General features: G+C 40.3%; 1 protein-coding gene across 2 annotated transcripts; it reads left to right on the top strand.

The window, feature by feature from the left end:
* The first annotated feature begins 3,804 nt into the window (after positions 1–3,804).
* LOC106926850 (uncharacterized) lies at positions 3,805–11,805 on the top strand. 2 transcript variants are annotated; one of them, XR_015764537.1, is made up of 5 exons: positions 3,805–4,997; positions 5,301–5,441; positions 5,621–5,758; positions 5,867–5,972; positions 6,064–9,799. XR_015764537.1 is itself a non-coding variant. In XM_088009884.1 (2 exons), exons 1-2 carry the CDS (start codon positions 4,491–4,493, stop codon positions 10,673–10,675), a joined length of 1,137 nt encoding a protein of 378 aa, XP_087866010.1. In that variant the 5' UTR covers positions 4,067–4,490; the 3' UTR covers positions 10,676–11,805. The 2 variants fall into 2 exon arrangements, 1 of the variants encoding a protein (XP_087866010.1); XM_088009884.1 differs by lacking the exons at positions 5,301–5,441; positions 5,621–5,758; positions 5,867–5,972 and having other exon boundaries at positions 4,067–4,656; positions 9,705–11,805.
* The last annotated feature ends 2,934 nt before the right edge of the window (positions 11,806–14,739 follow it).

The following is a 14,739-nucleotide window of genomic DNA, read 5'->3' as shown; positions in this document are numbered from 1 at the left end:
CAGTAAGATTACAAAATCCAGGATAAGAGGTAAAGTTGGGCTTATAGTGCCACTGGTCCATCCTGGCTTTTTCATTTTCACAAAAACCAAACGAACAACATCCTTGGAAGGGTTATTAGAATTGTACATTATACTTGAGAGAAACAACTGCTTGCACTTTCAGAATCTATTTCTAGAAATGTGTAAAATGTTGGAGTATTATCGAAAAACAAAAATCTAGAACTGTTGAAATCTGATATTTTGTCTGGCAAAATTCTTTATTCATAAGCAAAGACAGCGAAGATCATCCCCAGTTTTTGACATTTTTAAAAATCCAAATTGTAATTGTATTTGGAATCTCTAAAATATATTGAAATGTATGAATACTTGACTGAAATGTTAATGGAATTGCTCACCGATGCATGTCAAACCTAAAATATTCATCCCTTTGTTGCAGTTTTATTTATTATATTTTATATAAGTTATGTTTTTGAGTTCCCTTTTCTTAGTGTCTTTGCTATGTTCTCTATATTTCATTGCATACTTTTGTAAATTGTGTACGTCTTTTAACTTTTGCATGCACAAAGTAAAAAGAAATGAAGCCTCAAAAATTAAATACAGTTAAAGTTAAATGTAGTTGATTTTATTTAGAAATAACTGGAAAAGTAAAATTGATGGGATATTACTTTATTATCTAAAAATAATACAACTATTTAACACAATTTAATCCTAGAGTGACATTCTGATCCACTCTCTATACCAGTCGGTGCTGCCAGCTCCTCTAAAGGTTGGACCTCTTAATGAGTTTTCTGTCAGAGCAGCACCGGCAATCAGCTTATTTATAAAATAAAACAAAAAGTATCAACTGTCGTTCCGGTTCTGTAGTGGCAAATAGTCGACATGAAAAATAGCAGGTAAATGGCAATAAGCTTAAGAGGCTCCATGGCCCACCAATGCAATTCATGCACCCAAAGCCTCAGAACCCAAACCTCCAGGCTCAGCCAGGATCCCAGACAATACACCCCCAAAATCCCAATAACCCATTTCTACCTCAGACCCACCCAGAAACATAACAGCCACCAGGCCAGTAGCCCTGATGGCTGAGCCACCAGCCTGTAAAAACCCCATAAATGCGCTATATGCTGCTGCCAGAATCATCCCCAGTCACCAATCTCCCTCCCAGGTGTGTTTCACTGTCCGCAACTCGCACTGAATGAGAAATATGTAGATGTGATGATCGTATGAACCACAAGGTGGCGGTAATGCAACAATATGAATGCCGACCGTCATAAAACCCCAAAGAAGAAGAGAAGGCTGAGGAAGCGGAAAGAAGATGGCGGATGGTCTGTTTTGTTGAACACTCGAGTGTTTAAACCACATGTGTCAAACTCAAGGCCCGCGGGCCACATGTGGCCCGCCATGTCATTTTATGTGGCCCCCCAGCGTTTTATAGGTCCATGATTGACTTAAAATAGGTTTTGAGCACGAATTGACGACAAACTACATCTCCCATAATGCATTCCGATTGTTACCAGCCAACATTACGGCTTCTCGCCACTAGAGAGCAGCAGAGTCACCTCAAGCTGCTTATTGATTTTACCAGCGAATAAAACTGAGACATCAAAACGTCCAAGAAAAGAAAAATCGATTTACAAGTAAGACTGTGAATGAAGATGTGTGTGAGTTGGTGTCAGGGCGGCAGGTCGCGCAAGACTTTTTTTGTTATCCGTTATCTTGACCGACAACATAAAAAAAAAAAAAAAAAAAAAAAAATCGGTCCTGTACTATTTTTATCCGTGAAATTATAATCATATTAACATCGCTATTTAGCCGCATTTTATGCGGTTTAGTGAATATTCACCGTGAATCCTGATCCCATCACAAATTAAGCAGATAAATGCATCTACATTTTTCTCCGTAGTGACAAAAAAACCACTCCAATAACTTTTAATAAATTAAATTAAGCGACTTCACTTAAATTAGCATCACTTCACCCGCTGGGGTCTGAACGCACTTCCTCCTAGTTCAAATCTGCAGAAAAATCTGCGCTAATTAATCAGTCAGTTGGATCTGTCTGATCCAAACAGATAAACTGAACTCAGTGTTTTACCCTGCGGGGTCCGGTGTGCGCTTTAAGGATTTTTTTTTTTCCGCTTCTCCGAAACGGACAGATGTTACGTCTGCAGCTCCTCCAGAGCCCCGCTCTCCTGGGTAACGTGAACCCAGAAGGCTCCATTTGTTAAATCCGCTGGATGAGTTACTCCCAGCGGTTTTTAATTCTTCGCAGTGGCATAACGTAACTGCCTCCGCAGTGGTTGAGCAGCAGACTGCACATGTTACAATCTAATTAACTTTTGCATCGTCATTTATTTCCTCAAGATAAACTGCCGGCTCCTCAAATGGATTAACACAAAGTTGCATTCTCTTTAGTTTTCTCTGGTCTGTAATGGAGACTTGAATTTAACGCTCCATTTCAAACAAAGGTTTCGAATGCGCTTCCTAACCAGAAGCTCCAAAGAGTTATTTAACAATATGAGGTGTTCAATTTATTTTTAACATTGTATTTTCATACATTTTATGCTAGGGGTGCCCAAGTCTAGTTTTCCAGAGCTACCATCTGCAAGATCATTTACTCATTATAAGGCTCTACAGAACTGAGTTGCTGCTAATGAGGGAAGTCAACCTTTTGCCTGGGGTGTGTTTTAGCAGGGATGCATCTAAAAGTTGCAGTCTGAAGGACTGCAGCTGGGCACTCCTGATTTGTACCGTCAATGTGGCCCTTTGAGGGTGGCCAATATGCTGAAGTGGCCCTCGGTGAAATTGAGTTTGACACCCCTGGTTTAAACCATAGACATAATATAAGCATAGACGCCTCATGGACCGCTCCGGCGCAGGAAATACGGCGGCCATCTTGGAGCGGTATACCCTCCTACTTTGCTCAATCAAAACAGCAGAAGATGCCTCAGCACTGAGGGATATTGTTGTTCTGATTGATGGACTAATGATGTGAGGGCTCCACAGACAGCATTTCACAAGTAAGATGGACATATTATTGTGTATATATTGTGATTAGAATATTACTTTACTGTATTTATGTCCACCGGTGAGATACCAGCTAATATTAGCTACAGTGCTTGGTGTAATACGGGTTCAGCCCCGCTATGAAGGCTAACTGAGATTCCGTAAATCTAAAAAAAATTAATTATTCTCTAAAATTGACTTAGATTATCTGACACAAGGGCCTATATTAGAAATGAAACAATATAACACATATTGTAAAACTTATATTATGTGTTATAACATTCACTGGCAAAGTTTACACAGGTGGTAAAGACTATTATTTATATTCTTTCACTCTGTCAAAAGTAAGATACATCCTAAATCTTCCGTTTTTGTTTTGAAAGTTTCCTAAAGACACGATGTGAGGAAGAAGAGGGAGATATAAAGAGAGACGGATTCACTGCAGCACGGATGAATCTCACATCGGATTTTGGACTCGTCGGCTGGAAAAAAACACACACACACACACACACACACACACACACACACACACATATATATATATATGTATATGTATGTATATATATACATACACACATGTTTATATATATACTGCTCAAAAAAAATAAAGGGAACATTTCACTTTAATTTTGTGTGTGGCTCCAAATCCAGGCCTCCATTGGTTAATAAATTTGATTTCCATTGATGATTTTTGTGTGATTTTGTTGTCAGCACATTCAACTTTGTACAGAACAAAGTATTCAATGAGAATATTTCATTCATTCAGATCTAGGATGTGTTATTTGAGTGTTCCTTTTATTTTTTTTAGCAGTGTATATATAATTCAGTATTAATCATTATTTATTTGTGCCATTATTAATCTTTATTTATTAGTGTTTGTATAGTTATATAAAATATGTATTGATATTACTAAATAATTTATTAAATAAATTATGAACGGGTGTGTGCTTTGTAATATGCTCTTCATACATCGATATCAGAATATTCCATTCCTATTCTATTGTTATAGCCACTAAGCATATTTAAATATGATGGACTATGTATTAAAAACATACTTAAAAAATACAATTGTTTATAAATGTTGCTTTGATAGATGTTTGAATATGGTTTACAGAAACAAAAAAGTGTGTTATGATCGATTAAATGCGCTGATACGTCATTGTGCTGCTAAACACATAACGCTGAGTGGAGTGGAGTACCGCTCCAAGATGGCCGCCCTAAATCTCGTCAGCGACAATAGGCCAGAGCGGTCCATGAGGCGTCTATCCTTATATTGTGTCTATGGTTTAAACACCTTTATCAACGAGCAGTTAATCCTGCTGAAGAAACTTTCACAGAGTTTAAAGAAATTTGAGGTAGAGATATTAGGACCCGATAGATGGCAGTAGTGCAAAAATAGTGGATTCAAGCTGCCGTTAAAACCAAGAAGAAGAAGAAGAAGAAGACAGCACATAGTCTGTTTAGTTGAATCTTCCAGTGTTTCTCTAAAAATGTCTTCAGTCCATCTTAAACGAGTTTATCAACGAGCGGTTAATCCTGCTGAAGAAACATTTACAGAGTTTAAAGGAATCATCGTCAAGTCTGAGGAAGAGATGGACGATCAGCGCAGACTGCTGGATTTCTCCAGGACTTCCTGGATTATCTTACACCGGATAGGTAGGAAACACCAGCGTTTGGATGAAGGTTGAGGTCTAAATATAGAAACTTTATTCACCAGGATCATTTTAGTAACTGCTACCTTCCCTTATAACTAATTTTTAATAGGCAAACCCTACGCTAGTACCCAAAGTACTTTAGTTTATTTCAAATATACTTGCATTTGTGTAAGTATATTTTAAGTATACTAAGTATTAAGTGTACTACCTATAAATATATACGAAGCATACTAAAAGTATGTTAGACGAAAACACAACTGAACAACAACCGGATGGAAATGAAATGTGGGTCACGAAAAGAGCCCGGAGGGAGGAAGGCTGCTAACGTGTTGCTAGCTGGTGGTAAGTTTGTTTCAAAATGCTAATTATCTTTGTTCAATTACAAACAGTAGAGATAAGCAAACTTACGTTGATTTCAGACATAATTATTTTGTGAATTTTATTGTGACTTTTATGATTATTACTATAACAATCATTCAGCTTCATGTTATAACTGCATAAAGGCTCTCTGTTGAGACTTAATAGTTTTCTTCATAAACTTAACCTGGTTTTAATCGAGCTCAGTATGCCAAAGAGACGTTGATATTGTAAGGTTGTTGTTATAACTCCTTCATCAATGTTTTTATCTTCAACATATGTTTACAGTCTAAGCAAATGAAGACGAAAGAGGAAGCCAGAGAAATCAGGTGTTAGGAAAACTAAAGACTTTCCTGTCTCAGAAGAAGCTCTGGCTCCACCAGATCAACAACCAGCTCTGAGGATGAACCTCCACATTGTCTTCATCGTGTAAGACTCTTTTTTTTTTAACTGAGCAGCTGGCCACAGTTTTAACAGCAAAAACTGGTGTGTTACCAACACCAAATGCTTAATAAACATGATTTGATTTATAGATAACTGGACATAATTTTTCCTCTTGTAAATCTAGCATTTATCTTTCATACATTTTATTTGTTGTTGGCTTTCAGGGCCCTGTGATGGACTGGTGACCTGTCCAGGGTGAGCCCTGCCTCTCATCTGATGGTTGCTAGAGATGGGCACCACCAGCCCCCCTCACCACCCTGCAAGGATCAGTGTGTTCAGATCATGGATGGAAAGGTTTTAAGGTAGTTTGTCTCCTTAAGTCCACACGTAAAACAGCTTCATACTTATTGCCAACATCAACTGATTCTATGACATTGCTTACTATTTTTTTCTACTTCTAACATAAACAGGCCAAGAAGACACCCAGAAATGTTTTTCCACCTGAGGCATCCGGTCCCAATCATCATCAGTTCTGATGATGCCACATCCATGACAAGTCCACAACGTCTTAAAATTGTAAGTCTTACTTTTTTTCCTAGCTGTTTTTCTGTACTCTTTAAAATAAAATGCTTTCTTTGTTTAATTGCTCTATTGTTCTTTTCTGCAGGTTTCTGTAAAGTGCAGTGAACTGGAATGTTCTGTCGTTGATCCTCACTGTTTTTAGGAAGGAGAAACGTCAGTTTGTCTGGCAGTAATGCTGGAATACTGTGACATTGTATTAAAACAATACTCTGTCCTTGGTGAAATATTTTTCACATTTCCTCTAGTGTACCTATCGTTTTATTGTGCTAATTTTCATTAGCATGTTGACTGTAAACTTTGAATGTATTGACAATTTGTACAATTCTGTTATAGTATATTGGCTCTTGAAAAAATGTGGGTAAGACTATTTGACGGGGTGTGCATAAGACTGACAAGAGACTGTCATAAACACCTGTTAGGAACATACTAATAGGTGTCATGACGTTTCATTCTGTAAGTATCATTATTTTGTAAATAATGACACTAATGCAAAATAGGCCATTTTAGTGGACTTTTAATCCAACTTTTAAAGTAGCTTCTCATTAAAGGTGTCATGATTTATCGAATGTCCCTTCATGACAACAGTCAGACATTCATAAAGACTCTTTCATGTTCATGACAGTGTAGTGTCAGTCTTATGCACAGCCCATTGTAACCCACGTGACCGCCGTGACCCAACCACCTTCCCTTTAAGTCTTCCCTTCAAGATCTGGGATCCTCATGTGTTTTTCCGGATTTTCCCCTGTGCTGCTGCTCACTGTTGGTTGTGGCGTCTGTTGTTCATAAAACAACCTGAAAGTTCCAAATTGACTCATCACTGAATAATTTAATCCCTAAAACATGAGGATCTGCGGTGAGTTGTTGAATACCACCTGACTTGATGTTGATCTGCAACAATAGCGCCGCTAATATAGCTGCTGCAATACACACCAGGCTGGGATTCGTTGACAGCTGGTATAGCTTCCTGATTAGAACAGGTTAACATTGCATCCACCTCCTCAGACAATCCGTTACTCGACTGTGAGTAAATATCATTTACATATATATAGTAGAGCGTTATTTCCGCGACGCTCTGCCAGTTAGCATTAGCTACCGAATTAAAGACCACACCTTTAATATTTAAAGGCTTCCCCTCTAACTTTAGATTAGATTATTTTTCATGATTTCTTTGTTTGTTATTGCATTCCATGCTGGTGCAGCAATGAAGTCTGGTACCCAACATGATTTTGTTTGTAGCTATTTTGATCAATCACATTCTTAAGATGATTGATTTGATTTATTATTAGTTGTTGTTTGTAGCGACTGCTAATTATTTTATTTGAGCAATTTTGAACCTGAATTATGAAGTGCACTTTGAAAAGGACTTTTTTTTTCTTTTCCATTTTTATGAAGTTGTTGTCAATACATAGCAAGTATGTATTTAACTGTCCCCCCCCCCCCCCCCACCATTTAGCTTATATAAATAAAACATGTATATATGAACTTAATGTGTGTTTCCTGGCTTTTTAGGTCAGGTTTTTTTCCCCCTTCCATTGACTCACTTGATGTCGGAAGATGGTGAGCTACCGAAACACCACCTGGTGGTAGGAAAACTGAACTACACTCTCCACACAGGAAATGAACCAAACTCTAAGGGGTATCAAAGGGAACGAAACTATTCTCCCCTTGTTTTTGGACTTCTTTTGGACTCTATTAGGATTTCAAGTATCACTGATTATTATTAATAATTGTTTGCTTTGTTTTTATTCCCCCTCTTGTTTCTCTTGAGCAATTTATTTTAGTTTTTTTATTATTATTATTATTGCCACTGCAATAAATAGCAATATAAACAAATTTCTTTGCATCAGTTGCATCAATTATTCACCCCAATCATGACTCCATGCCGTGCCTACTTCTGATTCTACAAACTGGTTAACACTAAACCTTGCAGCCAGACCTGCATATTGTCTGTTATTGCGCAATAGCCAGCCCCACCTAAACCCTCTCAATTCTCATAGACTAACTATTGACCAGCTCTCCAGTTAATGGGTTGGGAAAGTCTCTAGATCCGAGGACTTTTACTCCATGGATAGTCTAGAAAACATTCTGTTTAAGCTGGTGGCGGGAGGACTCCTCTAGCCTCTGTTTGCCTCCGATCCAAAAGTTATCACTCTTTTCAATTATTAAGGCAGTTAACCGAGTAGCTCTCACGGTTACCTAACCTCAATAATCACTTTTGTTAATGGCAGCTCTCTCCCTTATAATAACAAGCACTTGTTGACTAGATAGATTTTAGTGGCTCGGCTTGAACCCCAGGGTGATTATTTACTCATCACCAAAGAAACCTATGGAGCCACCATTTTCCTAGAACATAGACTTTACAATAATCAGAAGCAACATCAGTAATTCCGGACTCAGAATTAATTTCAATGTCCACAATCAACAAAATTTAACATATATATATTTTATTAGTAGCTTTAGCAAGGTTAAGTGACATCAGCTTACTTCGAAAGGTGTTTAGTATTTAGTAAGTTATGATTGATAAATGCACTGATCCGTCATTGAGCCTGTCAAACATATAAGGTTGAGTGGAGCAGTTGACCTCTCCAAGATGGCCGCCCTAAATCTCGTCAGTGACAATAGGCGAGAGTGGTCCATGAAGAGTCTGTTCTTTATATATGTCTATGGGGAAAAGGGGCAAAGATGCATTCATGGGCCCAATATGGGTGGGAATTTACAGCTACTTCATGGAAACACTGTTTTCAACTAATACACCCAGTTACATTGATAAAAGAAGTTCAATGTCCAAATAACAAAACCAAAATTTTCATTAGTGATATGTCGAGTAATCCAGGAGGATTTTTATGAAGTACATAAAACGGAGAACTCGCCTGAACCCGAGCAGTTAAAGTTTTTATTTTTTAGTAATAAATTGTTGTCCACATAGCGAGTAACAAGCCAGTCACAACTCTCTCTCTCCTGTTTGTTTCCAGTTTTCCTTTTGATCCAGCCATTGATTCATACAACCAGATTAATCAGAATTTATGTATCAGAATGAGAAACATCTTTTACTTGTTTATTCATTGTAAGGCTTCATGTTGTTTTGCCCATTTTACATATATTGTCCCCTTGATGTCCCAGTAGAGCATGTGAAGCACCGCAGTGCATCGGCTCAGGAGTCCAATGATTGGATGCAGTTCCTCAGTGCTTCATGAAGCTTCATCTCACCATCACTAGTTTTCATTGTTTCCTGTCCTGCTCTGGTCAAAACCCACAGGCCCAACCCAGTGCATGCTGGTCCAATACCAGTACCTATACTGACAGAACATGGACCCACAGTTCTTCCTGTCTAATTTAGAAAAGTAAATAGCAAAGTAACAAAACCTAAACAACTATTAATCTACAAATAAACTCTGTAAATAAACCCCAGAGGTATAAAGTGAAGTAAAATAAAATTTTAATACAAATGTAAGTAATGGAAATTAAGTAATATCTTGAAATAATAAAATTTATAACAATGGTAACTATAATAATTTTATAATAAAAATATATTTTTTAATATTCGTTAATTTGAGAATTCTCCAATTATCAGCTGGCTTTGTCGACTGATCTGTCTCTCAGTCTACGCTCTTGAATTTTTAGGTGTGTTTTTTTTCTTTTTTCATTTCTGTCGTAAATGATGAGCAATTTCTCCAATTTACTTTAATAAAGTTAACAATTGCTCTTTTCCTCCGTTTCCCTCTCCAGATTCCCTGCAGTCTAACGTTTGTAACCAGGAGAGGAGATCCACTCTGGACCAGGAGGAGTTAGAACCTCTGCAGGTGAAACAAGAACAGGAAGAACCAGAAGATCATCAGATAAAAGAAGAGCAGGAGGATCTAGAACACCAGCAGATAAAAGAAGAGCAGGAGGATCTAGAACACCAGCAGATAAAAGAAGAGCAGGAGGATCTAGAACACCAGCAGATAAAAGAAGAGCAGGAGGATCTAGAACACCAGCAGATGAAAGAAGAGCAGGAGGATCTAAAATACCATCAGATAAAAGAAGAGCAGGAGGATCTAAAATACCATCAGATAAAAGTGGAAGAGGAAGAAGTTTACTGCAGTCATGGCGAAGAACAGATTGAGCTGAAACAGGAGACTGATACCTGCATGTTGGTTCCTGTTGATGAGCAAACATCTCACACTGAATCAGAACTAAAAACATCTCACACTGAATCAGAACTAAACAGGAATCAAGTCATCTTCCAGGAAGCTGCTGAAGCTGAGAACCAAAATCAGGAAAGAAGAAAACCTTTCTCATGTGTGACTTGTGGAAAATGTTTTAGTCTAAAATGGAGTTTAACTCGGCACATGAGGATTCACACTGGTGAAAAGCCGTTTTCATGTGTGACCTGTGGAAAAAGTTTTTGTGAAAAACGGAATTTAACTCAGCACATGAGGATTCACACTGGTGAAAAGCCATTTTCATGCGTGACCTGTGGAAAAAGTTTTAGTCTAAAACGGACTTTAACTGATCACTTGGTGATTCACACTGGTGAAAAGCCGTTTTCATGTGTGACCTGTGGGAAAAGTTTTAGTGGAAAAAACGGCTTAACTCGGCACATGATTATTCACACAGGTGAAAACCCATTTCCATGTGTGTATTGTGAAAAAAGTTTTAATCGAATAGGTAATTTCGCTCTGCACATGATGACTCACACAGTAGAAGAGCCGTAGAATTGTTTTCCATGTGTGTCCTATGTTGAGTTTAACTATAAATTGATTTGGTTAAAAACTAGAATATGATGGAAACGATTCCTCAAGTGATTCACATACCTTTATCATTTAAATTCCTCAAAGAAAATTTATCTGCCTTGAAGCTTCACTAAGTTATATTTTATTATTTAGCTCTCCATGTTCCAGCTAGATTATTCCTTGCATCGTACAGAGCTCTAACTTCCGCCTGAGTTGTTGACGAAAGCTAAGTGTTAGCAGCATATCGTCCAGTTTTCAAGTTCGGCCTGGGAGGATTTTATTGATTGATGATAATGTCCGGATCTTTGTCGTTTATCAGTGAACCAATCAGCATCCTTTAAATGACTGGCGCGATGCCTGGTAGTCTTTTCTCCTCCTGGAGCTGCTGCCTGGTGGCGGTTCAGAGCGAACAGCGGGGAAGAGGAAGCGCTGCAGGAGTATTTATACAGGTGAGCGGATAGACTGAACACTGCAGGCGGCTGCGCATTAGATAACTTAAATGTAGCTTTATGGACGAATTGGAAATTTATTTCATATCATCCTGGTCTCAACAAATTGTGGTGGAGCTCATCGTGGCGACACGTAGCTGGTAGACGAGATTCTGTGTGTGACGAACGAAGGTGTTAAATCCCATCGCTTTTTTTTTTCTTCAGGTTAACTTGTAAAGTGAGCTATTATTGTTACGAGTTAATTTTCTAAACTACAGAAAAGTTATTGTTAGGGAAGCTCAACTGTAAAAATTGGACTGATGTTGATATGTGATACTAATGCTGCTGTTATGTTAGATTTACTAATGTTTTATTTTGATCTTTTTTGTATCTGATTACTTGATTAATTGTAAGAATAGTCGATAGATTTCTCAATTACTAAAATATTTGTTTACAACGGTCCTAAACTAGAATTAAAGACTGGAGGGATTTTATTTTCTAGAAAGCTGAGAAATTGTTGTTTCTTAAATGTGATCATTTAGTTCTTGACATTTGGATTCGTAGAGATGTGAAACATTTTTATTGATGCTTTATTTTTTTCTGGCATATTCTGCAGCAAAAATAATGACAAACTGTATTGTTATTATATAAACATTCAATAAAATGACATGGATTATAACAAAACTGGGTGATAAATTGTTCTAGGTGGCATTTAATGCCCTTATGGCTACTGGGTAAAAACTGTTCTTCTTTGTCCTTGTTTTAATGCTCCTCTATCTGCAGCCAGTTGGAGCAAATTGTGACCTGGTGTGAGGAGTCTTTTAAAATGTTCTTGGTTTTCCTGAGGCAGCCGACCTGTGGAGTTCTTGGAGAGAAGGCAGAGAGCAGCCGATGGTCTTCTGGGCAGATTTTATGATTCTCTGGAGAGTCTTCCTCTGTGCTGCTGTGCAGCCGGAGAACCACACACACAGAGACGATGGCAAAAAAGTCTCTTAGAGGTTCCTCCTAAAATGCACGGGGAGGCGGCCATTTTGGGTCAAGGGCCAAATTTTGGCCATTTTTCACTTTTACTCACATTGAACTTTAACAAACTCCTATGGATTTTGACCTATTGGCTTCATTCTTGGCCAGGATGCAGTGAAGGGGTGGGGCTTTAAAAGTTACCAAAAAAAATTGTTTTCGTTTATGTTCAGGTGGTGTGGCAGCAGTGATGGCATAGTTACTTAGAAAAAGTAACTTAGATTACTGACTACTTGATTTGAAAAGTAACTAAGTTACATTAAAAGTAACTTTTTTAGTTACATTCAGCAGCTGCTAACAACAACGCTCCACCACCTGTGAAAATTACATTGAGCTTTGCTAATATTTAATTGCAAGTTATTTTATAATGGTAACATCAACAACGTATCTTCACTTATAAGGTTGAACTGAAAAAGAGATTTTTTAATGATTACAACAGTACAAAAAACATGGTAATCTGTGTGTTTTTGTGTGTTCCACTATTGTCTATAAAACTAAGAAGGATTTTAAAGCCCCCATCTCTCCCTCAGGCTCCTGGTTCTGCGTTACGGCCCTGAGTTCGGTGTCAGAGCGCAGCGCACAGAGCTCCTCCTGCGGCTGCAAAGATTTGACACTGATCTTAATACACTGCTCAAAAAAATAAAGGGAACACTCAAATAACACATCCTAGATCTGAATGAATGAAATATTCTCATTGAATACTTTGTTCTGTACAAAATTGAATGTGCTGACAAAATCACACAAAAATCATCAATGGAAATCAAATTTATTAACCAATGGAGGCCTGGATTTGGAGCCACACACAAAATTAAAGTGAAATGTTCCCTTTATTTTTTTGAGCAGTATATTAATAACTATAATGGCGTTTAGTTGTACAACTTTACGGACTCGTTCATTCATGGCTGTTTTTACATTTATTGATCTATTGTTTCTGTTTCAGTCGCTGCTGCTGCCGTCGCATAGAGACGTTGGTCACTGGACAAGACCGGCAGAGGAAATACGATTAAATTACTAAAGAAGATAGTAAAGCAAAGTGATTTTGATAAGTAACTGTAGTCTGACTACTGGATTTGAAATAGCAATTAGATTACTTGTTCCTGAAAAAAAAACCTTCTTGCAACACACTGTCCGTTTGTCTGCCCCCAGCCGTCCGCCCCGACACACAACAGTACCCTAAGGAGGCAGGTCCTCACTCGGAGGACGGTCCTCACTCGGAGGATGGTCCTCACTCGGAGTACGGTCCTCACTCGGAGTCAGGTCCTCACTCGGAGGACGGTCCTCACTCGGAGTACGGTCCTCACTCGGAGGACAGTCCTGACTCGGAGGCAGGTCCTCACTCGGAGGATGGTCCCGATTTGGAGGCAGCTCTTGACTCGGAGGACGGTCCTCACTCGGAGGCAGGTCCTCACTCGGAGGGAGGTCCTGATTTGGAGGCAGGTCCTGACCCGGAGGCAGGTCCTGACTTGGAGGCAGGTCCTCACTCGGAGGGCAGGTCCTGACTTGGAGGCAGGTCCTCACTCGGAGGGAGGTCCTGATTTGGAGGCAGGTCCTCACTCGGAGGCAGGTCCTGACCCGGAGGACGGTCCTCACTCGGAGGACAGTCCTGACTCGGAGGCAGGTCCTCACTCGGAGGATGGTCCCGATTTGGAGGCAGCTCTTGACTCGGAGGACGGTCCTCACTCGGAGGCAGGTCCTCACTCGGAGGGAGGTCCTGATTTGGAGGCAGGTCCTGACCCGGAGGCAGGTCCTGACTTGGAGGCAGGTCCTCACTCGGAGGGCAGGTCCTGACTTGGAGGCAGGTCCTCACTCGGAGGGAGGTCCTGATTTGGAGGCAGGTCCTCACTCGGAGGCAGGTCCTGACCCGGAGGCAGGTCCTGACTTGGAGGCAGGTCCTCACTCGGAGGGCAGGTCCTGACTTGGAGGCAGGTCCTCACTCGGAGGGCAGGTCCTGACCCGGAGGGCAGGTCCTCACTCGGAGGACGGTCCTGATTTGGAGGCAGGTCTTGACTCGGAGGGAGGTCCTGATTTGGAGGCAGGTCCTCACTCGGAGGCAGGTCCTGACCCGGAGGCAGGACCTGACTTGGAGGGAGGTCCTCAATCGGAGGCAGGTCCTGACTTGGAGGGAGGTCCTCACTCGGAGGCAGGTCCTGACCCGGAGGCAGGTCCTGACTTGGAGGGAGGTCCTCAATCGGAGGCAGGTCCTGACTCGGAGGCAGGTCCTGACCCGGAGGCAGGTCCTGACTTGGAGGGAGGTCCTCAATCGGAGGCAGGTCCTGACTTGGAGGGAGGTCCTCAATCGGAGGCAGGTCCTGACTTGGAGGGAGGTCCTCACTCTGAGGCAGGTCCTGACTCGGAGGGAGTTCCTGACTCGGAGGACGGTCCTCACTCGGAGGACGGTCCTCACTCGGAGTACGGTCCTCACTCGGAGGCAGGTCCTGACTCGGAGGCAGGTCCTGACTTGGAGGTAGGTCCTCACTCAGAGGCAGGTCCTGACCCAGAGGCAGGTGCTGACTTGGAAGCAGGTCCTCACTCTGAGGCAGGTCCTGACTTGGAGGCAGATCCTGACTTGGAGGCAGGTCCTGACTTGGAGGTAGGTCC

Source organism: Poecilia mexicana, unplaced genomic scaffold (genome assembly GCF_051168715.1).
Source record: "Poecilia mexicana isolate PSO_F unplaced genomic scaffold, ASM5116871v1 scaffold_11, whole genome shotgun sequence".
In the NCBI taxonomy this organism is placed as follows: Eukaryota; Metazoa; Chordata; class Actinopteri; order Cyprinodontiformes; family Poeciliidae; genus Poecilia; species Poecilia mexicana.
The sequence above is the reverse complement of the archived record's forward strand: the minus strand, read 5'-3'. Positions and strand labels throughout refer to the sequence as shown.

Excerpts from the sequence above, each read along its gene's own strand:
- LOC106926850 (XM_088009884.1), top strand. The coding sequence starts at position 4,491 with ATGTCTTCAGTCCATCTTAAACGAGTTTATCAACGAGCGGTTAATCCT. Across the intron at positions 4,657-9,704 it reads GATTATCTTACACCGGATAG|ATTCCCTGCAGTCTAACGTT; the intron begins GTAGGAAACACC and ends TTCCCTCTCCAG.